This window comes from Maylandia zebra, linkage group LG7, assembly GCF_041146795.1.
Source record: "Maylandia zebra isolate NMK-2024a linkage group LG7, Mzebra_GT3a, whole genome shotgun sequence".
In the NCBI taxonomy this organism is placed as follows: Eukaryota; Metazoa; Chordata; class Actinopteri; order Cichliformes; family Cichlidae; genus Maylandia; species Maylandia zebra.
The window spans coordinates 42,745,046-42,771,077 of NC_135173.1; the positions used below are offsets into that span (position 1 = coordinate 42,745,046).

Here is a 26,032-nt window from a genome sequence, read left to right on the forward strand (position 1 = left end):
TAATATTGCAACCTACTGTGAAAAGAATTGCATTCAGGAGGAGATGCCAGCTTGTTGGTCTTATATTGTTTGTCATCCTATTTATGTTGCACTGAACTGTTGCCATCCTACAATCATCTCACAGAAAGGAATCAGGATTGTGCAATTGTTTTCCACAAAGGTTGTTGTCCAGAGACCCTTACTCTATGTCTATGTGCTTTACAAATTAGACTAAGTTCAAGTCTATTTTCAGTTGATCTGCATATCAGTGAGACACAGATTTTTGTATGTTTCTCTCTCTTTGCATCTTAAACCTTGACTTCATTGCCATGTCATTATATCACAGGTTAACATTTAATAGTAGAATATTGTGTTTTTTAGACAGCTCTTAAAGATGGGCAAAAAGTCTCAGGGCTCTGTGTGTGGCAGGCGGAGGTGAGGATCCAAACGCAGGACTCGTGAAGCCAAATTTCAACAGAAAACCACAGCTTTATTGCTGGCAAAGCACAAAACATGAACAGACCAACAAACACTGAGAACCAGAAACACACAGGCACAATCTGATGGTACAACACAACAGAGAGCACAGGAACACACAGGGCTTATATACACAGGGAGGTAATCGGGGAATGAGAAACAGGAGGGAGACACAGCTGGGAGAAATTGGACTAACGAGACAGGGGAGCAGTAGAACTGAACACACTCACATGAGACACAGACCTTCACAATAAAACAGGAAATAAGAAACCACTAAACAAAGACGCAGACAGAGAGGCAGACAGAATATAACACATGCAACTCAAACAATACATGAAACAACAAATCCTTAAACACGGATAAACAGAAACAAGAAACTAATAATAATCTATCATCATCATCACCACAAGCACTACAAGAGAATAAGAAAACAATCCATAATGCAAAAACACACCAAAATAACTGAAACACAGATTTATCATAAAACCCAACAAAGCACCAGAGAAACATAAAGAACAATCTATCATTCAAAACTAAACCAAGACATAAAAAACTCAAAATGCTGGGTCAAACTGACCCAGAACCATGACAAAAAGGCCAATAGTATATATGAACAAAGTAAGATTCTTAATTGCTGGTATATTATCAAATCTATACATTCTATATCTAATATTTCCATTCATCATGAGAGAAGCTACACCCTGTACACCTCAGACTTTCAGTGTAACTCCAGGTCAGAAATATGATAATATTCTGCAGTATTAGTGATGGATGGTGGTCTGGAAGGAATCATCTGCTTCTGAATGTGAATGAGACCAGAGACGAGACCAGAGACATGGTGATCATCTTCAGAAGGAAGACAACGGCTATCCTGGGAAAGCATGTTGATATGGTGAGGTAGTATGGCATCCACGTTGAACTGGAAGACCAACACAGTAAGTGAAGTGTATGCAAAAAAAGCAAGCTGACATCCATCAATGTCTACAGTAAATGATGGAGATTTTCAGTCACCCAGGACTTCAGGACTTGTAGCAAGTGCAGTGTACTTTGCTGTTGTCTGCCGTGGGAGCAGATAATATTATCATTATTATTTTTACTATTATTATTATTTCAACTGGTGTAACAAAAGAATTTCCCGAAAATGGGATAAATAAAGTATTTGGGGTATATACGAGTCCAATGGTCAACACAATTCAACTGCTGAATTTCAAAATCATCTAAATGTAAAAACAGAATAAGAAGAAATAGAACAAAGCACACGCTAAAGCTCCAGTGGTATTATTAATTGAAGAAATATTTACAGAGCGCTGCAGTGCCTCATCCTGTCTTTGGTTGAGTAGGAGCCAGTTACAGCGTTTGTGTATGTGTGTGTTAGAGGGGGTGGATGGGGCTTTCACCAAAATGACCGTTTATGTAACACCAGGAAATAAATAAGTAAAGATACAGAGATCACAGTCCCCAAAAAGGAGCATTAGATGAATGGCAGAGGTGGAGGTGGATGACACCACTGTTGCAGATACACGGCTCCCCGCCTCCACCTTTGCGAGCACGATGAGGACGATGGTGATATCGCCAACCCAACAATCCTCCCATTGCATTTTTTTGATCAATGAGAGAGAGAGAGAGAGAGAGAAAGGGGGAGGGAGAGAGGGGGGGGGGGGGTATTTTCAGCCTCACTCTGGCAGCTGTGCAGCTACCCCACGTACATGCTCATATCCGGAGAGAGACAGACAGAGTAAGAGAGAGAAAGAGAGAGAGAGAAGACTGACTTCCTTCTTTTTTGCTCTGCAGACGCGTGCGTGACCTATCTGCTCCCGGATTTCCCTGCAACTTTTTTATTTTTTCTTGCGATTTTTATACTGTTTTCATCGTCGCATTCCTCCTTCCTTTGGAATGAACTGTTTTCCTGCCTGCATCGTTTCCATGCCAGCATGGGAACTGCTGTGTCCAAGAGGAAGAATTTAAGAAACGATGCGATTTCTTCTGTGGCAGCAAAAGTTAGGTGAGTGACACTCGGAGCTCTCGGCTTATATCTCAGTGTTATAGTACCCTTAGGAAGTCTTGGCAGGTGTTTTAGCCTTCAGGTGCGAGCGACACGAAGTTCCCATGTGTGACAGTTTTGCGTTTTGATGGATTACCACTGCGCTATCCTGGATATAGCCAGTCTGCCTTGTAATGCGCAGAGAGGCTCTTTGCGCTTTTGGTGGTTGCTGATTGTCCCGCGTCTAGCTCGGAACGTGCACTGGGGCAAATATCGATTAAAGATCTCCCAAAACTGAACCTGTTATCAGAAATTGATTACGTGATTAGGATGGCTTCATGCAATTTCCCCATATCTGTGTTTTATGTAATGTAAACCTGCTGCAAGATGTTTGCTCCTGGCGCGTCGGAGTGTTTCTGGATGTTGTGAATGAAGCATCATTGTATAACCAAAGTCATGCAGAGGCAAAATGGGACTGCCGTGACTCAGAGTGTCCCTGATACATTTTCCCAGTTTGCCACCTCTTATTAGCCGCTATTTAAAAAATAAAAAATAAAATAAAAAATCCTGCTATTTGATTGTTATTTCAGTTTAACCAAAAGCTGCTTTTCTGTCTGGCCGCAGAGAATCGAGAAAACAGTACAGCGATGAGACGGCAGCCTTCACTCCGGGGTGGGCAAATGAGCCAGCTGTCGATTAATCAGTCACGGCAATCGATTCTGTCGTTGCACTAATCACCTATCACGACCAGTCATTGGGTCAATCACAGAGGGCAGCACGGGAAACGTCCGTTAATTTTTGCAGGCTGGAAAAACAAGACTCAGACTGTTTGGCACGAGTCCAGCCCGTTAAAACCTATTAGGGACTCAGTCTGAGAGCCGTGCGTGTTTTAAACAGCCAGAACCGCATCCAGCTGTTGCAGCACTACGCAGAGGGAGTAAGGAGGCTGTATCAACGATGCTGCCTTCGTCCTCACATCTGCGAGGCTGCAGTTCGCTGGAAAGCACGTGTGCCTGTGTGTTTCATGTGTCCAGGCATCAAGCGCAGACAGGACGCTACAGTCCCACATGAGCTCGGAATACAAAGCAGCTCTCTGCTTCAGAGGGTGCCTCACAGCAGGGCCCAGTGTTTTTAATTCAGTCCGTGAATGACCTTGACTTGTTCAGACTATAGCGTTCACAGATGTGGGCTGATGTGTTGTTACGTCATTCTCTCAGGGTGTGTGTGCCTTCTTTACATTACACAACCATGCTTTTAGCGATGTTGCTTTTAGCGCAGTGTGTTTTTGTGTCTGTGTGCTGCCCTAAAACGAAGATGAGAATGTGATCCTCCTGCACGATTAGAAAATGGACCCAGAGGAGATCCTGAGCAGGTGTTCCACTGTGAGACCCTGTGTGCCCACCGCAGGGCTGCCACTCTTTTTCTTTCCCCCCTTTGCATCTACAAAGGGACTGCACAAACTGTTACATGTCTGACTCAACTGGTAGCCCCCCCCCCCCCCACACACACACACACACCACACATGCTCCCCTCCTCCTTCACTCACATAAGCACAAACACTCAATTTCAGAGCTTATTTATTTATTTTGACTAATAGAAGAATCCACCTCGCCTCCAGTATATGGGAAACAGAGTTGATTCACATCCAATATTTATCAGCCTTTCACCTGCACATAACCTCATGCATGAGGAAGTGAGAATTTAAAAGAATTTAATAAAAGCGCCCCATTTCCATCTCTCTACTTGCACATGCACACGGTTGCATGGATCCCATGTGTGTCTCTTCATACAGCTTTTCTTTTTTTTTTGTTTGTTTGCTTGTCTGTTTTTAAGGTTATCTTTTGTGCATTTTGTGCTGATCTTGTATCATGTGCCATGCCAGAATAAGGGAAAGTTAAGCAGCGAGATGCAGATTTGTAACCGTGAGTGGGATTTAATACTTTCTCCCACTAAAATCTGTTTATTATTAATTTATAGCAACGTGAAGGAAGGAGACTTTGCTTATACATTTTAAGTTACAGCAAATCAGACACGGTAACCTGGAGTTGGAGTCAACCATATGGCATGCCTTTATGTTCCTACATGCTGGAAATGATGCTAGTAGTGAGGCTAGGTCAGGGGTGGGCAACTCCAGGCCTCGAGTGCCGGTGTCCTGCAGGTTTTAGATCTCACCCTGAGTCAACACACCTGAATCAAATGATTAGTTCATTACCAGGCCTCTGGAGAACTTCAAGACATGTTGAGGTGTCATTTAGCCCTTTAAATCAGCTGTGTTGGATCAAGGACACATCTAAAACCTGCAGGACACCGGCCCTCGAGGCCTGGAGTTGCTCACCCCTGGGCTAGGTGCACTAACTGTTCTTATTTTTACCTTAAATCAAGTGATGCTGATCCTTTATGGTTTTCAGAAACTTATAGGCAAATGGCAATACATCTAAACTAAAGTCTGAGTCATTGGAAAAAGTAACTTTAAATATGCTTATTTTTAACTCTTTCTCCAACTCTTATACACTCCCCCACACATCTTTCTGAATTATAAATATCCCCCACTTTTCCTTTTACTATTTCCAAACCATCCCAGATGCCAGTCAGTCTATTTTGACTTCATTAAATGAAACTTCCAGGGGCCTTTTAAGAGCCAGGTATAAATGTCAAGCTTACTTAAACATCTAGCAAACTCACACACTTTTTGTAATACACATAATTATTTATTGTTTTTTATCCTTCCTTGCATACAGCATCAGCGTGATGGAAGAATATGAAATGCCACAAGCAGCGAAAGTTCTGGACTTTAACTTTAAGCTCACACTTGTTAACTAATAACAAGTGTGAGCTTGGTTGACAGTAAAACAATTCCCCACGGCCCCATTTATTAAAACCAAGAAAAGGATCTTTCTCTAACTTAATTATTTCTTCTTGGCAAAACCTGTCACTCTGCTAGTGCTTTACATTGTTCCCTTTAACTAGGAATGCCTTCCAAAGGACTGGCCAAATTAAAAGGTGACGTGGTGATAACAGAAGGACAAAAGAGTGATGACAAATGTTGCAAGGAACCACAATACAAATCATGTACAATATCCAAAATAAAAAACAAAAGAATCCATTGGCAGTGATACCTAAGTGGAGCTGATAATGTGTAACTATGGCGAAAGCTGTAATGCTTAAAGGTCATATGTTATTTTCATGTTATTCATTCCTTATGACTTATGAACTCATTCGTGATTTTTGGAGAATCACATTGTGATAAAAACCTACAAATTTCAAACTCATAGCACCAGAAATCAGTTACAGTTATCCTTAACAAACAATAGATGTTTGCAGTGTGTTTCTTGGCAGTCAGTGCAACAGCTGTTAAGACATTTTAGTCTGTACCAAAGTGGTGGACAGACTGGCATCCGTGTCCTCACAGCCATGCCATTAGCATAGCTAAAAAGAAGAAAAATGTGGTGAGTTTTTAATCTGTTAATAGGTGTGCCTGATTGGAAAGCATGCACAAAGATATTTTCCTCAAGTGATCACTTTTGTCTTGAGATATGAGGAGGCGTTAGAGGTCTGAATGCTACTGAAGAGACACTGGCTTCTTGTACCCGATGCTCGACAGTGCCTGTGTCATCTTGTGCATGCTTATGGATTTCTGTTATGAAACAGGTCACACTCTCCTCTCCAGCAGCTTCGGTGAGGTAGCTAGTGACAGAGAGTGAGGAGGGAAAGAGAGAGGGGGACAGATTACCTCCTATGTATACACCAGAATTCTGCGACACTGAGCGAGGAAGGAAATGCTTTGATCTGTCGATCAGCCTAAGAGGAAGGCTGTGCTGTGGTTCGGCTGAAGGGCAGTGGACAACAGCTTTCACAGAGCTCTGAGAGTGTGGAAAATGGACTGAAAGATGAAAGACTTTTTTTCTTTTTTTTTTTTTCCAGACTGATGCAAATGAAACATTGTGTTTTAGTTTGTGGAGGACAGTCAGGTGGCCTGCAGTCACTCTGTTATTGGGGGCCAGCGATGTTACATAACTGTTAGAATTTTTTTTTTTTTGTAATTTCGATTTATTCAAACGCCATGGAAAGACTGCCTCCTAAATTTTATAAATCTGATTGTGTTTTGGGCAAAATCATGCTTCGTCGTGCTTTTGCTTATGTTTTTCTCATCCGCTATAAATTATGCACTCCGTGTTTTAAATGTATTCTTACTACTTTATTCATTCTCATTTGAGTGAAAGAAATCGCTATAATATCTACTGTATCTTAACCTCCTTTCCCTCCTGCTTTGTTCAATTTGTGTAATTTGTTCATTTAAAATGCTAAATGATTCACATTTTATTCATTACAGTCTGAATAATCATACACACTCCAGCAATGCTGTGTGATTGTTGGTCTGTGACTGCCATTCTGTATTTAATGTTTCTTAATGAATTAGGAAGCTTAATTTGCTTATTATGAAAGTTACAGGTTACAGGGGAATAGCACCAGAACAAGTTTGTACTGTAAATGGACCTCAAGTGAAAATTGTTCAGTATGCCAATAGATTGTAGTAGGGAATTGTGTTTGAGTATGCCTGCTTAATGTCATGCAATCTAGCACAGATTTCAACAGAATTTCCAGAAATTTTGTGAAAGAAAATGCAGTTTTATTTTGAAAAATTTGCCCCATTCTCAATGCTCTGCCTGTTCCAGAGCAGCTTATGTTAAAGATTTGGATTTCAAGCTTTTACTGTGCATACTTTGTCATGTGTTTGGGTCCTCTACTTCACTACTACTGAGTGAGGAACTCCGGTCTTATCCATCCCATGCTGTGGTGAACCTTTCTTTGAAAACATTTATATTTTTATTTTGGTTCACAGCTATTCTTGATCAATCCTTGTTTGGTGTTGGATGTATTCATGTAAGTGGAAGTTGGAAGAGAGGTGCCGTCAAATTAAACTATTTATGATCGATAGATTGCAGATAAACGAGATACAAATGGAACGTGCGTGAGCAAGGGTTTTTCTGTGCTCGATGTCTGTTATGAATAAGATGTAAATACACTGTTGGAGGTAATCATATGATTGATGTTCACGTGATAATCCTGGGACTATTTTATAAGAGACTTCTGATTTTGTCTTTTTCGCTTAGCAGAAGATGATTTTAGTTGAATTGTGATTATTTATTTACTTGTTTTTTTTCCCATTTCCGTTCAAGTTTCCTTTTAATGTCATGGCTAAATGAGATACCGAAACATAACATAAGCTTCTGGTGATGTTTTTTGTCTTTTTATTATTATACTTGGTTTTTCTACTGTCACAAGTGAAAATATACAGTGGGAATAAGCTCTCTGTGCCCGCTCTATAAAAAAGATCAGCGTTAAATATGTGTTAGCTGCTGCAGAAAAACACTGCTGTGTGGGAATCAGTGTCATCATTCAACACCGTATGTGGTTGTGGTGCTTCAGCCTCTAGTGTACTGACATTTTAATCAGATCCCTCCTCAATGCTTGGTTCCCACATGTCCCATAAAGCATTGCACCTTTAAGACTGCAATTAACATTCCCATGTCCCTTCAATAGGGACATGGGAATGTGCAACAAGTTCCTCAACAGGTTCTCATCACCTCGTGTGTGTGTGTGTGTGCGTGTGTGTGTGTGTGTGTGTGTGTGTGCGTGTGTGTGCGTTTGCGTGTGTGTGTGTGTGTGTGTGTGTGCGCTAACCTGCATGTGTGTTCTGTGAAACAATTCAATTAGTGCATCTGAGAGGAGGATATGATTAAGAGGCATTAAGGAATCTGTTTCCTTGGCAGCCGATTGCTTACGGTGGATGGAGAGACACCCAGAGGAGACATCAGCTCTGATGATATTCAGACCAGTGGGAACACTGCCAGAGGAGACCTTTCAGCCATGGCAGGGGATATGGTCACTGTGTTAAATTATATCAGAGTCCACAGAGGAACGAGGCACATTAGATATGGGTCAATAATATGAATGAAATGCTGCATCATTGCTGTAAAGAACAGTAAGCAAGTTCTTTAATCTTGTAGGTCCTTAGGGATCCATTTTATAGCCCTGCAGATAAAGGTCAGGTTTATAGCTTAAATATGAGAAAGAACACAATTGAAGGAAATTGTTTCGGTTAATGATCATAGATTTATTTTCTTCTATTTATCATCTTTGTTTTGGATTTTTGTTGGTTGTATTAATTTAACCCTTCATATCGATGTCATTTCGAGATGGAAAAATGAGAAAAGCCATTTTATTAAAGAACAAAGCACATAAGAAGTGTAAGAAGGTTAGAGATATCTCTCAATATTCATTCTATCCTTCAAAGCATTAAATGAATCTCATTAAAAAGCTAGCATTATGTTTCTAAACGATTAATTGGACCATTTGAAAACAGTTTGTAACAAATATATGAAGACTCAGAAGTAGAGGACCCAAACACATGACAAAGTACGCACAGTAAAAGTCCAAAAGTCGAAATCCAAATATTTAATATAAGCTGAGATCACAAAAAATTGTCAGCAAAAAATAAAAAAATAGAAACAAGCGGAAACAAGAGGAATGCTAACTGGAGAACACTTAGTTACTACAGTAAGGCCAAAGCTGTGGTGTAGATAGTATACACAGGTGAGTAATTGGCTGATTGAGAACATGTATTTGGAAAAAACTCCCTAAGGATGGTAGTAATATCCAAAAGTCTGGGCCACCCCTCATTTTTTTATATTTTGTTTCCAGGGAGCCAGACTTTTTCTGAATCCACAAAAATGGCAAGGATAACACATGTGACAGGCATAAAATAATATGTTTGAATCAGCAAGGTGATTCCCAATGAGCTCTTAGCTGAAAACTTGGTGTTTCTCAGCATGGTGTGCAGTGTGTCCTGCAACAAAACTGAGGAAGCTGGAACAATGTTGGATAAAAGAAAAAGTGATAGGCCTAAAAAAAAAAAAAACCCACTGTTCATCTGTATCGAGTGATAGCATCTGAGAGTCATGTCCTCAAGAAGTAGAAAACAATCCACCAAACACCTGACACTGGACCTGAGTAATACATCTGTCGCTGTAGCTAATCCAGATATTGTTCATTGAAGCCTCATCAGAAATGGTCTAGATGCAAGGATACCTCTCTCCAGAAGCTATTCTTAAGGAAGGGAAACAGGGAGGAAAGGCTTAGGTATGCTGGGTTACACAAAAACTGGACTAAATCAGTGGCAACAGATGTTATAGTGAATCCAAATTTGGGATTTCTGATTCAAATTATCATCGAAATGTACAGAGGACGTCAGGAGAGAGGTACAACAGTCAGTGATACCGGGGATATTGTCAAAATTAAGAAGTGATCCACCATGAATTACCTCCTAGAAAGCATCTGATTGCCAAAGGCTACTTTTTTCTGCATGCCGGTGATCCCAGACACACTGCCAACCCAGTATGATCACATTGACACACTATCAGTCATGGATTGGCCTCCCCAGAGCCCAGACCTGAACGTTATTGAAGCAGTGTAGCGTCATTTTCAAAGATAACGAAGCAAGAGGCAGCCAACATCCAAAGAAGTGTTTGGAATGTCCTTCAAGAAGCCTGCAGAACTATTCTTCAAGATTGCTTGAAGAAATTAGAAGAAAGGTTGCCTTAGAAAATTCATGCTGTGTTGAAGAATAAAGGTGGTCATACGAAATATTGACTTTCAAGCTCATTAGCGCTGTACAGACTCAATTTGTCTCTTCTATACTGTATATCCATGTATGCTTGCACACGTTTTAACAAATTTCTGCACCTTTTTCCCATTTTCCTAGTAAAATATAGAAAAATAGGGGTGACTCAAGAGTTTTGCACCGCACTCTAATGTAACACTGTTTTTGCAAGTGTTACATTAGAGATGACAAAAACTCTCTGTTCCACACAATCTGTTTATTTAATTATATTACTGAAATACAGCCAGTTACTTGGAAGAGTGTGGATTGCTTGTTTGGCGCCTATCCAAGAGTGAGTGGACATTTTAACTATTGACAGGAGGAACCGAAGCAGGAAAACATTTGACTGACAGCCTTCATCACGTAGGTGTAAGTGCACCCTGAACAAAAAGAAACAAGCCGAGAAAAGAAAAGTCAAACAACAAGTGGATAACGTAGGACTAATATAGGCAGTACTGCTCCTCCAGCTGCACCCATTAGTAAGTGATTACACATTGTTCTCTCTAGATCCATGAAAAGTGCTGAGGTGTATCTTCCTGTTGTTGAGAGTCCTTTTATGTGCCTGAAGTGGTTAGTGGAGTTTCTGACAAAATGTATTCAAGAAGTGGAGTGTGTGTAAGTGGTGTCTGACTCATTCATCTGGTGTAATAAGTACACTACACACGACCTGCTTAGTTCTAGACACAAAGTACAAAAAAAAATGCTCAGATTCACTCTGACCTGCTCACTCAGAAGAAATTGAAAAGATGACCAGATAATATGGAGCACCTTAAGGTTTCATGTTGTACCCACAGAAGTTTACATAACAGGAATAAAGCTGCTCTTGGAATTGTGTCTTTTTTAATTCAGAAAATGGCCCCAAAAAGTCCTTACAACAGCCTCCCTAAGTCATTAAGGGTGCATATGAAAGAGATTTTGATGAATGGATCACCAAAATGTCAGTCAGACCTTAACAAAGGAGATTACTGTTTGCCTCTCATTCCCTACGTAATGTTACAGGAACCATGACAACAAATGTCCCCTTTTCTCACCATAGTAGTAATTTTAACCCAAACCAACATGTTTAAACAATCCAAGCTAAGTATTTATTTTTAGTGCGGTTGCATTATGAAAAAGATTTATTGTTCTACTGAACAGAAGAATTGAATAATGAGATCAGAGTACTGGTGGGGTGCAAACAAGGCGATTTAGTCATTTACAATTGAGGACAGCTGAAGACAGGAGTTGGTGTCGTGTTCAAGGATGCATCATCATCTTATTAAACATAATTTGACCTTTGAAAATGCTGTTTCCAACATCATCTTTCAAACAACATGGACAACAAGTACTTAAAGAGCTGAAAATATTGAACAGACACAAAAGAATGGCCCATTAGTCCAGGCGATGCTGCATTTTCACGTATCTAGATTCAGTGTATGACAGTCAGTCATAGCTGACTGACGGGTGCTGCTTTCTGGTGTCATTTCGGCTTGCAGTGTGCCCCTTGATTTCTCTAGCCTGGTGTGAGGGGGCAGCCACACGGCCTGATTGGTGACATGATTGTATGAGTGGGTCAGTCTTTGTAGCTGTTTCGGTGATACAATAGTGCAGGAGCACAGAGATTTGCAGGTGGTACTGAGAGGAATACTGCAACAGGCTGAAGATATAAGAGATTCAGTAGAAAACTTTGAAGAAAATCTCTGCAATCACTTTGATTTCTGTTTCAATTTTTGCTATTCCCACCCAAGTAATGATTTCTTTCTCTGAGTTGCCAGTCAATGGTTACAGGGTTGTCTTGGTGTGATAATTCGGACAAACAATTGCAAGTGCATCAACCATAATCACAGCTTAAGGTACCAAACGGTGATGTGCACAATCATAAATATGCAAGACATGGTTGATGCAACAGGGAAAACGGACACAAGTGATGCTTTTTGCTTACTTTTCAGCATTGCAGCTCACCAAGTAGGCAACAACATAGCAGGATGTCAACCGTTTTCATGTTGTTGTCTCCTAAGCTGCAGAGTCAATGAAAACAGATGCTCTGACGCTTACCTTAAGCATCTGTACTAATAAACAGTAGCGTACTACATTAGTTAGTATGACAATTGTTGAAATTTAAAGAGTTTTATTGTAAATTAAAAAAAACACTGATGTCCTTTTTCTATCCACCTGTCTTTCCTCAGGTTTAGTCTTCTTTCATTTTTAATATGGTCAAATTTTTCTACACTGCTCTTCCTCTCAGCTGTAATCACTTCCCTGCTCCTCAGAATCTCCCCTCCCTAACTTGTCTCTTTCCCCAAACCCCGGTCACATGGCTGAGAGCACGCAGGACGAATTTCATATCTAACTGTCAAGCTCTTCCTTTCCCTTCCCTTCATCATTTTTCACCGGAGACTATTTATCAGTTGCTACCTCACTGCCCCCGTGCTGTGCTCACGTATCACATATGAAGCTGGTGCAAAACTGTGAATATAAGACGGCACTGTAGAGAGAAAGGTTTTGTGTAGTGGATGATTGAGAGACGTTCTGCTCTATCCATTTCCAGCTCTGTTTCCTCTCATGTATAATGGAGGATGCGTGCCTCTTGCACCATTGTTTGCTGATTCTAATCAGAGTGCCCAGCCTGTTGAATTATAAAACAGGTGGGCCAAATGAAAATGTATCAGAGGTTCTGAGGGACACCTGCTGATTAAAGTATAGACTACATTTATCACAAGTGTCCTTAATTGTGATTATTGTTACTGCAGGCACACACAAACTAAAACATTTCTTTTTCTTAATGCCCTTAAGTACCATTAGACTCACATGTCCGTATGCAAGCACATGCACACGCAGCTTTATGCCCATTACAACTGAAGAAGTCGGGGGTTTCTGAGAAGAAGTTGCTGTAGCAGAACTGCAGCGGCATGGTGAGCTATTTTTAGAAATGTGGTGAAAGGAGCTGGTTGGTGACACAGCACGTGCAGAGCCTTAGTCCTCAACAACACCCCCAAACTCTCAAAGGTTTGGTTTACATTAGCTGCAGTCTTAACCATTGACAGTGAACAGTGTAGAAGCCAAAAGACTCTGCGGTCACACAAGAAACATTTAAAATTACCGGTTAATTTGTTCTGTGTGAGGTTTTTGTTTTGCAGTAAAAACTTGTTGAACTGAGGTCTGTTCATCTATCCATTCATTTTCTTCCATTTATGCAATTCAGGGTTTTGGTTTGTGCTAGAGCTTATCCCAGCTGTCATAGTGCAGACCAGCACGTGGCACAGGGAGAACACAGAAACTACAAACAGCTGGATTCAAATACAGTGCTAACAACCGCACCACCTTTCTGCAAATCCCCAGCGTGGAAAGGTTGGGTCAGAGGCATACACATACTACTGAGCCCTCATTGAGCTGAGAAAAAGTTCACGCTTCAAAATGTTTTTAGCAGTGAACAATACAAAAACATCTAGTGTGAATTTAATTGAGATAAAGATCAGCACTACAGCATCTGCAAACTCTTATCATATAAATTACCTGACCCTGAGACAGCCCTCAGTTATGCTGCAATAGGCCTAGGCTGCTGGAGGTTACCCATGATGCGCTGACTGTTTCTTCTTCACTTAACTCTTTTCAGTCTCTGTGTGTTTATACACCACTCTGCATTAAATTAAAACGAGTTCTTATTCATCTCTGGCTCTCTTCCACAGCATGACCTAGTCCTGTCTTCCTCCCCTCACCATCCCTGAGCCTGGTTCTGCTGGAGGTTTCTTCCTGTTAAAAGGGAGTTTTTCCTTCCCACTGTCGCCAAAGTGCTTGGTCACAGGGGGTCATATGATTGTTGGGCTTTTCTCTGTTGTCTTTGTATTATTGTAGGGTCTTTACCTTACAATATACGACACCTTGAGGCAACTGTTGTGATTTGACATTATTTAAATAAAACTGAACTGATTTTATTTTAAAATTGTTAGTTATTATTAATCTCTGACTCTCTTCCACAGTGTGTGGAAGCCCGAGGTTTGTTCCTGTTGAAGGGGAGTTTTTCCTTCCAACTGTCACCAAGTGCTTGTTCATAGAGGGTTGTCTGATTGTTAGACCTAAACAGTATAAAGTGCCTTGATGTTGAATTAAATTGAATTGAATTAACTTCAATTAAATTTACTTACATTTACTTTTGGTCCATGCTCACCTTTAGTGGCTGAATGTCACACAGAAGAGGATTTAGTTCGTAGCACCCAAGGACCAAGGAGATAAGTGATCTATTTGAAAGACAATATCCCAGTACAGGGGATTGGGCTAAACATAACCATTAGGAAGATAACTTATGTCACTTTGGTTAAAGATGGGATTATATGTTGTTTTCTGCTCCCAGTTTTTTAATTGAGGCTCCCAATCTTGTGCTGATCAATGAGTAATGAGGTAATGAACACAAATGTTGTATTTCCCTTCTATCATGTGAAGTTTGGCCATTTAATGACACAATCTTCTTCTTTTGCATGGTTCTATTAGCAATATAATAGAGTACTATCAAAACCCACTGTATGTGGAAAATGTGCATTAATTTGTACAACCACGCTTTATATTTCTTTATTTATTCCAGTATTTGTACATCACAGCAATGGAAGGAGGCTGAAGGGACGTGGATCAGAACACATATTATCACAATTATATGGTTCTATGCTCGGGTCAAACTTAAGGACAAAATTGTTTTATAGTTTTTAAGGTTTACAGATATCTAGAGGTGAGAATATGTACAGGAATATTAACTTCTCTTACTGGACTGCTAGTTATTTCACTTACATTGCTTACATTTCAGTATGGCACATATGACAGGCTGTAGAATATGCCTATATGGACTGCTATAAACAGGTCAGGTTTTATCATTAAATGGAAAAGTCAGGTTTGTCAGTCAGGTTTGTTTTTGTGCATTGTCTCAAGAGGAGCCTTGAGGGTTAAAGGGGTGAAAGAGCACAGAGTGCACTAAGAATACAGAGCTGTGTCTCAATAAGAAACTGTGTGAGAGAAGTGTTTTCACTGCACTCCGGCTCTTTCTGTGATGGAGATTGTGTGAGTCAGTTTGTGTATGTGTGTGTATGCTTACTGTGCTGGACAGGCTTTAATAATTGACGGTGGTGCCGGGCGGAGGTGTACACCCACAGATTCTCCTGCATACAAGGGATTCTTCAGCACAGATACGTCAGCAGTTAGCTGTATTGGGAAAGCATAACCACTAGGAGCATTTGGGCTGCGGTGTTCAATTAGTACTAGTGTAACTAGTATGTTAGTATAACTGATATTGATATTGTGAACACATCAGATTATTATTAAAAATAAATATAATATGCATAATGCTTCCATTTTAGAGATAAACTCAGCATTTAAAGTCTGCATACAGTCAGCTGACAGTGTTCAAGTAAAATTAATACATTAAAAACATTAAGTGTTAAAATGGGCTGAATTATAGATCCCTTAATAGAGCAGTAGGTGGTTTCTTTTTCATCGAGCTTGCTGTTGGAAAGTTGAAACTATAAACAGCATATTTCAAGAGCTTAGCCGGTGGTTTGCTTGTATGGTAAAAACTACTACAGTGGTATTTTCTTCTTACACAGTAACTCATTGTAAGCATACAGTGTTTAACTCACTTCTCATGTCCTCTCCTCTGTCATTCCTTGTAGCTATCACTGCAGTACATTTCTCCAGAGTACCTATACTGACACTGAAAGAACATCTTTGTCTCTCTCATCCCTTTTCCATTACACAGAATCACTAGAGGAACATTAGCAGGTCAGTGTCAATCAACCGTGAGATCTGGGACTATTATTTTTAAAGGAGAAGCCCTCCTTGGTATTTAATTTTTGCTATATGTGGCTAAATGTGTATCTGTAAAGTGTTGTAACCTGCAAAGAGTTGTGAGTAAAAGATTAACCTGTTAGCATCTATTTTTGTTTCTACCAGCACATTAACAATCTTGGTCTGTTGCTGTCAAGGTCAAGTATTCACAGATATAGTAAGTGCAGCCACAAAACAAAAAAATCCCAGCACACCCACAGTCTGCCATCTGCAATTACACCTATCAATGCAAACTGAGGACCCACTGAGAAATTAAGTCGCCCTAAAACAATCCTTCACTCTATCGCCTCCTGTTGTCTCAAACTCTGTCTCCCTCAGGCTGGGGTTGTCTGGAGCGAGGAGATAAAACGGCTCCATCTTAATCTGTGGGTGGCACAAGCCTACAAAGAAGGCAATTAGGATTATAATTTACAATTCCCTTGCCCTTCTCTCCTCTCTCTCCCCTTTCTCTTCTTTCCCACTCATACCTCCTTTCCACCCATGATTTAATGTCTTTATGTGTGTCGTGTATGTGTGTGTGTGTGTGTGTGTGTGTCCCCACAGAGCAGCGCGAGCATTTGGAGAGTACCTGTCCCACACACACCCTGAAAACCGAAACGGATCAGGTCAGCGTCTCTGCCATCCTGTCATTTGTCCATCCCTCTATCTCCCCTGTGTGTGTTCCTTTATGCTTTTAGTTCTTTTCTCACCTCATCCTCTGCTGAAATGCCAGGAAGCACTCATTGGTGTGTCACGATGACAGCTGATAACCGAAGAAAGATGATTATCCACTGTGCCAGCTTGTCATTTTTTTCCCACTCTTTCTGTTTTCTTGCTCTTTAGCACCTTGGTATATTTCTCATTCTTTAGCACTTTTAGTTGTCTTTATAACCATCTTCGTTTTTCAAATTCTAGCTCATCTTCTGTGTGAAACCTTGGTGGGTCCTGACCCGGAGTCGCCAAGTGACACATTTGGCCCCAACAACAACAACCACCTCCATCCCTGTTCTGAAACTAAGGGCTGTGAGGACAAACAGGAGACCAGCCTAGTGACACAGCCACTGGGCTTACTCCAGCCAACCCCATCTTCTATCACACTTTCTAACAAGGCACCAGCACGATTGTCCCTCGAACGCAGCTTCTCAGTGGAGGAAGACCAGCAGAAGTGTGTGGAGTGTACACTGCAGCCTTCACGTGTGTACACCATCACCACCCAGCACGGTATGCTGATGAGCGCCGGCCAGGGCAGCAAGGAGAGCCTCGAACTGGACGTCCTAAAGGAGAAGTCGGGGAGCAGTGGGGTAGGATCTAGGGGTGGCTCGATCCAGCCTTCCAATTCCCCTTCCTCCGCCTCATCGTCTCCAACCCAGTACCATCGCGTAAGCAGTGGCCGTGGCACCAGCAGCTGTGGCAGCCACCATCACAGCAACCATCACCATAGTATGCACCATCATGGAAACCACCACCACCACAATGTCTCGAGCATGAATCCACCTTCCAGCAGCGGAGGAAGTAGCGCGGCAAGTGGAAGCAGCAGTAGCAACCAGCAGCCGCAGCTAACCGCTGCAGGCTCTCACTCTCATCATGCATCACACCACCACACCCACCATCATCATCACCTGTCTCAGCCTCCACTGCAGACCTCGGTCAGCGCCCACAACATTCGTAGCTGGGGCGAAGGTGGAAAAGGGGAGGCGGAGTGTAGCGGGTTGGCTTGTGAGTCGTGCAGTACTGCTCCCTCTCGAAGCCAGGGTTCCCTGGACCTGGAGAGTGCATCGAGAGAGGCAGGCAAGCAGCACCGACGCCTAGAGCGGATGTGGAGTGTGGACCGGATGACTGGGCTGGAGAGAGGTGAGAGGGTTCAGGACACAAAGGAAGGTAGAGGCTCAAAAGGCACAAACAAGTGGGGGGGAGGGTAGTGTAAGGTTCTCCATAAAGCCCTGTGGCTGGAATGGGTATGGGACCAGAGATGAAATAGATTTTGATCTTTTTTCAGTTTTATGTAGTTATTTCTAAATAAATTAAATACACTTTAAATTTGACATACGATGTATATAATTAAGTCAAACTAACAGAATCAATAGAAGAGTATATTTTCTCTGTGAAGCAAATAATTATAATGGTAATTATTAATATTTTACATTTTTAGTAAACTTTAACAGTGATGATGTTTTGTATATAAACCAATAAGAATAGCTACTTAAACATTCACTTCAATTCAATACAGTTTTATTTGTATAGCACCAAATCACAACAACAGTTGCTTCAAGGCACTTTATGCTGAAAGTTAAAGCCTCTTTATTAGTACAAAGAAGCAGAAAAAATAATAGAAAATGGCAAAAAGAAACTACAGTACAGTGCAAAACTCTTGAGCCACTCCTCATTCCTTAATATTTTGTTAGGGAAAATATAAAATTGGTGCAACAAGTTATAGAAACATGTGCAAACATACATGGCAATATGGTATATAAGGCAAAAATGTTTGTACAATTCTTGATATGACCGCCTTTATTCTTCAACGTAACCTGAACTCTCTTGGGAAAGCCTTCTTTGAATTCTTTAAGCAGTCTTCAGGAATAGTTCTCCAAGTTTCTTGAAAGACATTCAAAGCTCTTCTTTGGATGTCGGCTGCCTTTTGTTCCGTTCTCTGTCAAGATGATCCCACTGTGTGTCAGTAATGTTGAGGTCCGGGCTCCGGGGGGCAATCCATGACTGATAGTGTTTCATTGTGTGCTTTTCTATCCAGACATTCAGGTATACAGTTTGCAGGGTGTTGGCAGTGTGCTTGGGATCACTGTCATGCGGAACAATGAGGCCAATGCCAATTAGCTTTCCAGATGGTATTGCACTGTGGCTAAAAATGGACTGGATTTCAGAATTCCATCAATTTTGATAAGATCTCCAACACTGGCTGAAATGAAGCCCCAAACCATGACAGAGCCCCCACCGTGTTTTGCAGATGGCTGTAGACACTCCTCTTCTGTCTGATTTTAACTTTTTTCCCCTGCCTGTTTCCATGACTTTAAAATACTGTTGATCTGATTTAGATAGGGCTTTTCTTTTTTTTTTTTTTAGGCCTCCTATTGCCTATGATGTTCTCCACTTGTCCAGTTTCTTAAATTTTCAATGACACGCTGCAAATTTTCAACAAATTACACTTGTCTCGGTGTACAAAATACTATTTGTAGATCCAATGAAAGAAATGGAAACCAACATGGTCTTTTTGGCAGGCTTCTTGTAATAAAGTGCCTAAAGATTGAAGTTAAAGTTATCTGAATAAAATTGTCTGTTATGTGCAGCTCTGGTTCATTACTTAGGTGCCTTTTAATGTTGGGGTGATAAATAGATCAATGTTAAGTGGCTTAACAAACAACAATAAAGCATTCCTCTGAAATGATCAGGTATAAGCACTGGACTGAAACAAGAGAGAACTATTGTTCAAGACCGCTCTAAAAATTACAATGAATTCTTGGAAGCAAAACATAAAGAAAATGAGGATTGGCTCGAGACTTCTCCACAAAAATTCATCTTTTTAATTCATGACGTTTAAAGGACGGCACAGTGGTGCAGCGGTTAGCACTGTGGCCTCACAGTAAGAAGCTTCTTGTCTTCCCTTTCATGTAGAGACTTGATGTTCCCCCTGTGCCTACATGGGTTTGTATCCAAAGTCCAAAGACATGCTTGTTAAGTTAATTGGTGATTCCAGCTTGGTGTGTGGTTTGATGAATAGTTAAGAAAATGGACGAGTGAATGAAGGATGTTATAGTGATGAAAAATAGTGCAAATGTAGGTTATAAAATCACTAGTAAAACACACCTTTGGTAGTTTTCACGAAAATCTTCTCCATCAGATTACTTTTTTTTAAACTTAAGATTCCATATAAACTCTATTTATAATACCTGAGTATAAAACAAGTAACAAATAAGCCCTTCATAAAATGTCAAGAAATAACACTTATTGCTATCAGTGTTTATCAGTCTAAGGAAACAAAACAAAAATAACGGATGCCTGCATTAAAATAAGCTAATATTATATTTATTACTTCAAATCTATTTCTTCTCAGGTCTGGAGGGGATCGAGAGTTTGATGTTGTAACGTGGTGATCTGTATTTTTGACTCTTCGTCTGCCCGTCTCTTTCCTCTGCTGTCTCTTCCTTTGTGTCTCCCTCTCTCCATTTGTGGAGTGCTGGACTGTGAAGTGCTGGTGCTGGTTTTGTGATTTCATATTTCCAATAAATTTACTACGACATTTGCCAATATGGTCTATTTTTCTCTGTCTATTAAACTCGGAAACCTCATTTTTCTCTCTAATTGCAGAGGACACCAACTGGTTCCCCAAGGAAAATATGTTCACCTTTCAAACTGCTACAACAACCATGCAGGCGTGAGTGTCCAGTTCCTGTGCACACACGTACACAAACATGCACAGTCACAATTATGCCAGATCTGCTGTTTGAAAGGTCAGAGTAAACGTACCGTGGCAATGTCTTATACAACTGCCTAGAAACAGACCATTACTGGCATACTTAACATTAAGGATTTTCTAATTGATTTATTATCTTCTAGGCTGCCATTGACTTCCCCGTGAGCAAGTTTAAAAATCAACTTGCAAACTATTATAAGTTTTGCTTAAGGAGGACATCCATCATAGTGACTATTTTGTTAATTCTCACATTTCCTTTTGGTTAAAATGTAATCAGCTGCAAGTTTTTCTTCAAAGAAGAATAAAAGAAATGCTTAGACTGATCACTCTCATCTCATATGCATCATCATATTTATCGTTGTCCATATTACTAGTCTACACGAAAACCTGAAAACACCCCTTTTGAGGGCCGTAAAATCAATGCTGCATGTGCATTCGAGCTGGAATATTAGTCAGCACGTTTGAATAAAAACGCGTGCACCTATTTGTGTAAGTGCATGAATTTATCTCTCAAAAACACCTGCAGTTGCAGAATATTTCTACTGTCACAACTTCTGATTAAAATATGCAGAATCTCCCACCGTTTCCAGCAAACTGTTTCTCCCCTTCACTGTCATTTTACCTCTTTTTAAGTCATTCACTTTGTGTTTTCGCCTTTCACCTTGTATTAGATGCTTGTTGCACCATCTGTTGAGCCCAAAGTCACACTCAACCACATATCCCGCAAAAGCTGTTTGATTCTATAATTAAATGCAAACCTACGGCACTAATATGGCTTTACTTTATTCGTTTTTACACATGGAGATTAAACATAAACTTCCTCTGTCTCATTCTGATTCTGTTCTTTGCCTCTCTGAGACTCAGTGCTCTCTGGTGCCTTAACTGTTTCTTCTTCTTTCTTGCTTCTCTTCTTGCATGCTAATTAATCTTGGGACCATCAAACAGGATCTCGTGAGTATTGTTCCCTGCCTGATTTCTTTTTTCCTCATCTAAATCCCTCGTCCTTAACTGCTGTTCCTTAACTTAGATGCTATCATTTAACCTTCATCATCGGGCTGCTTGTTGCGCTGAGTTAAAGAAAATAAATCATTACAAGAGAGAACCAAGCAGGATGTAGCGCAGTGCTCTCAAATAATATGAAAACTGAAATACATTTAATATTGCGTGTTTAGCTCTCTGAACAACTATAAAGCGCAGTCAGCACAAATAATGTTAATTCATGTAAAAATGTGACAGAAGGGAAGTCCGGTGTAATCCAGTGCTGCTGAGTAAGCCTGCCAAGCTCAAGTACAGAAAATGTCTGTGCGTTGGCTGACCTAAACCCTGGCAGCTCACATGCGCCCTGCAGTTTTACCAGTTTGGCACGCACACACTCGTCTAGGTCACAGCAATAGAGGGACTTTGGCCATTTAAGATATTTGTGTTAGTTATGTTGGTGCTCTAATCCTTCTTCACAGCCTTCCTAATTATCACTAAATCTGTGCTGGCTGACTTCAGCCATGTTTGGAACTAAATGTGTCTGAGAGATTTCATAAGTACAAGAACAAGTATTTATAGTGCAAAAATTCAATCCAAGTGTCTTCCAGTAAAATGCAACTTTTGGCTGTATTCAGTAAGTTCCATAAAACTTTGATAGATAAATAGCCTGTAAGAAATGTGCTGTGTGCAAAAGCTTCCTAACTAGCTTCAGCGATAAGATAAATGCTAACATATTAACACTGCTTAACCAAGCCAGAACCTTAACATTTCATACTACATACCCCTTCCTGCTGCAACACACTGTGACTAACTAAGCCCAGCTAATCCGAGCTGCTACTTAACACTGAAAACATGTCAGGTTTTTATTAAACAGTCCACTCTTCAGTTGTAAGCACAAAGGTATTCAGTCCTGATGTCAGTATTTGTTATAAAAATATAAAAACCCCAAATTAACTGATTGTACTAAACAGTATGTATGATTAAATATATCATCATTTGAGAGAGAAAGTTTTCAAAGATATCTGTGTAGTCTATGAAAATCTATGTACACCCTTACTGTTTCCATAGAAATCAAGGAGGTAAGTAGCAGGAAAGTGCTGTTAATCACAATTAGATTAATCAGTTAATTAGACTTGTTAGCGTGTTACATGTCAAAGTTCATGAAAGTACAATTAGAAAAAGATTGAACTAGTATGGCTTGTTGGAAGAGTTGCCATGGCAGCAGGCCTAGGTTTGACTCTTGAGATGTTTTGCCATAATGCACAGTGGCACGTGGCACATGTTGGTGAAAACCAAACACAACATACCAGCAAAAACACCTCATAGCAACTGTCAAGCATGGTGGTGCAGGGAAGATGATTTTTGCAACAGGACCTGGGCATCTTGCACTCACTGAGTTGACCATGAACTCATCAGTAAACCAGTGTTCTAGATGTTAGGCCACGTGTCCTAGAGCTAAACCTTAGCCAAATTTAGTTCATGCAACAAGATAATCATCCCAGGCAAAGTAAGTAGCAATGTTGTGGTAGCACTTTAGAGAGCTGTGCAAAAACAAATGGCTGGTAACCATAACGAACTAAAGCAACCTCGCAAAGAAGAATGGGCCAAAATTCCTCCACAACTCCTTTGAGTCATTGGGGTGTACTTAGCTTTTAAAAGGGCAGCATAGAGACCTTTGAAAACTTTCATTTTCATGTGACTCTGTGCTATTTCTAAAAACCTGTAAATAACATATCCAAGATCAACTCTGTTGTTTTGTATTATCAATACTTGACTAGGTAAACTAGCTAAAATTGGAGATACTTCTGACCAGTTTTATGGCTGAGGTGCCATGAAGTGCCAGTCTGGTGGAAGTGGATTAACACAATATTGTTTTGGGGTTTGTTTTTTTGTTTTCTTAAAATGGGATTTCTTTCCCAAACATAGAAAGTAAAGCCACACCTCTTCATTAAATGGGCATGTTATTTGAGGGGGATTTTACTCATTCATTTTTATTTACTCGAGCAGAATGTGAAGTGCCCACAGTGGGGTATCACTGGTTAAAGGTAGTCTAGCTAAAACTCTGATTTGGACAAATGTTAATCAGTTTCACAGAATTGTTGGGTCACACTTTCAAATGACAATTAAGACTGTTGAAGACATAATCGCACATTGAAAGTGGTACATTTCACACCACGTTTGTACTTTGACACATGGAAGTCCAGTGTGAGCCCAGTGGTATGACTTTCTGCTAGTCAGAACACACTCAAGTTTCTCAGTAGTTCATATGAACGAATGGCATGCCTCCACAAAAAGAAAAATCCTTCTTTTCTAAGAGGTCTTGCTAGGGGAAGATAGTTTTAATGTCAAGAAATGTTTCCATTAAAAATTGATGTACCTCATGTTGTGAATAAATACCCAAAGTACTGAAGAACGTGCATGTATTTGAGTGTAGCTGCTTTTTGAGTTCACATACCTGCAAGAGCTGATTTAAGTATAGTGTATACTCCAAACTCAACATAACATTAAAATGCAAAGAAGGGTGCACTAGAAGCAAAGCGGAACTGATTCTGGGATGGTACAAAAAGTAAAAAAGTATAAAATTCCCCCCAAAACAAACTATTTCTTTAAGAATTGAAAAGTGTAACACTTGAAAAGTCACTTAAGGTGACAAGATACTCATTTCTATGGGATGATGGATTATTATAGATGCAAACTGGCACATGGGGTTATTTACCTTGCTGGTCTTTTTAGTCAAAGCTATCTGCTGTCTACCTACAACAGCATCCTCTTTATAGCCCAAAAACCCCTGCAGCTCAAAGCCGTGGCATCAGCCTCCCTGCACTGTCCTACCCCTCACTATGCCAGCACTCTCCCTCTCTCATCCCTTTAATACTGTGCCACATCATGGCAGGGCTTTCCGGGGATTTGTGCAGAGAAAAAGGAGAGAGAGGGAGCAGGAGTCAGCAGAAGTCATCCAGAGGTACGAAGCATCCCCCCCCCCCCTCCTCAGGCACAGTTTTTGGCGCTCATTTCTGGCTATGGTTCTGTTATTGCTTATTTACAGCCATATCTAATCTGTGTAAGCCAAATAGTTGGAACATGGCACACGAGGTGTGAGGACATCAGGTTTTAAAAGAACCAGAAAAGGATCGCCTCACAATGCCCCAATTTCAAAGCCAGAATGAATCAAACTTTTATTCCAGTGTAAGGCTGGAAAATTGAAGATATGCTACATGGACAACTTATTTTTGTTTTTGTAGATAAGTTGTATGCAATTTGTCTGAATTAATTTGAGAAATATTTTGTATAGTTGCAAGCACCTAAGCATTTAAATCTGTAGTACACCACAGGCTGCTTTATTAGAGCTACATTTTAAATATGATGATATTGTTTTTATAAATATGTGTTTATTTACCTCAAAAATTTTGATTCTGCAACATGGAGAAATGACTTTAGTTGCAAGTTCAGAACCTGTTTCACCCGGGCCCTGATACTCTGTCACACAGGGGCAGATGGCGTCTGCGACACGAGGCAGTACATTCCTTTGACATCTGAGTGTTATCCATCTGCAGTGCCAATGTCATTAAAGCTGCGTGTTGTTTCATCGAAATGTGTGATTTGAGCACAAGGGAAAATAAACTGCAGAACAAACTTTTGGGGGCAGTTTACCTCTAAAACACACAAAAATCCATCCTGTGTCTGTCTCAAAGTGTTATTCTAAAAATATGGATTTTAGCACATTGAGGCTTTCTTTACCCTAAGGCTGTCAAAATATTAAAATGCATGTTTATTTTTCTTTCTCCATTGTGGCTTTTTATCCACTCTAACTGGGTATTTGAACAACAGAAACAGATCAAAAACAAAACCAACCTCAAAGTGAATGCATTAGAAAATGCCTGCTTTGTGGACAGGGAACATTATATATTTTATAAATGAGACATGAAATCTCTTGATGACACAATACTCTTTGTGATTGACTTTGTTCTTCATCATTTCCTTTCTGTAACTCTGAAACAGCTCAGTGAAAGCTTCTGTATGGAGATGTTGCAGTGGTGCTGGCTTAAGAATGGGATTTATTGTATTTTCTTGCCCACGGTGAACTCTAAATAATCATCCATATCACAGTCTGCTGATATAAACAGAATTTAAAAATGTATTCACATTAGGGTAAATCTGGTCTCTACCACAGCACAAAAGAATTATTCGTATAACAAGGCAATTTTCACGCAGGGTTTCTGTTAAAAACCAGTGAAAGCAGTGGATTCAATGCAAATTTTTCCACTTTGTTTGTTATATTATGAGATAATAATAATGAAGATAAAACTATAAACAAAAGCAAGGAAAAGTGAAGGAACCATTTCAATGCCTAATCACTCCAATTTTTACTTTCACTCTTGAATTCTCTGAGTTATTACAGCTGCTTTGTGGCTTGTTTACGTGGGCTTTTTTATACCGTTCCTTATTTTCTCTATATTTTTTGTTTCGTTAAGCAGACAGATCGATAGATAGACATCTGAGACGGTTCTAAACGCTCTGTTTTCTTTCTACTACTAGCTCTGAATATGTGTATAACATGGCCACACAGCCACAGGTGTCTGAGCAGAGCAGTCTGACCCATCTTCTTTTTATAAGAGACAGCGAATCTGATTTTTATTGCGTGAAATTCTCCACATTCACTTTCACTATTAACTGAACTAAAACTGCATCATTATTATGTGTTATAGCAAAAATATCAAAAATATATAGACGTTAAAAATGCCATAAGAGT

General features: G+C 40.2%; 1 protein-coding gene across 3 annotated transcripts in view; it reads left to right on the top strand.

The window, feature by feature from the left end:
* Positions 1-2,128: 2,128 nt before the first annotated feature.
* Positions 2,129-26,032, top strand: part of nsmfa (NMDA receptor synaptonuclear signaling and neuronal migration factor a) — a 42,932-nt gene continuing 19,028 nt past the window's right edge. Inside the window, exons 1-4 of one of the 3 annotated variants that reach the window (XM_076886406.1) lie at positions 2,129-2,458; positions 16,446-16,507; positions 16,797-17,732; positions 20,199-20,265. In XM_076886406.1, the coding sequence (XP_076742521.1) occupies positions 2,388-2,458; positions 16,446-16,507; positions 16,797-17,732; positions 20,199-20,265 (1,136 nt within the window). In that variant the 5' untranslated portion in view covers positions 2,129-2,387. The remainder of the gene's footprint in view (positions 2,459-16,445; positions 16,508-16,796; positions 17,733-20,198; positions 20,266-26,032) is intronic. The other 2 variants (XM_012917240.4, XM_076886407.1) reach the window with 2 other exon arrangements.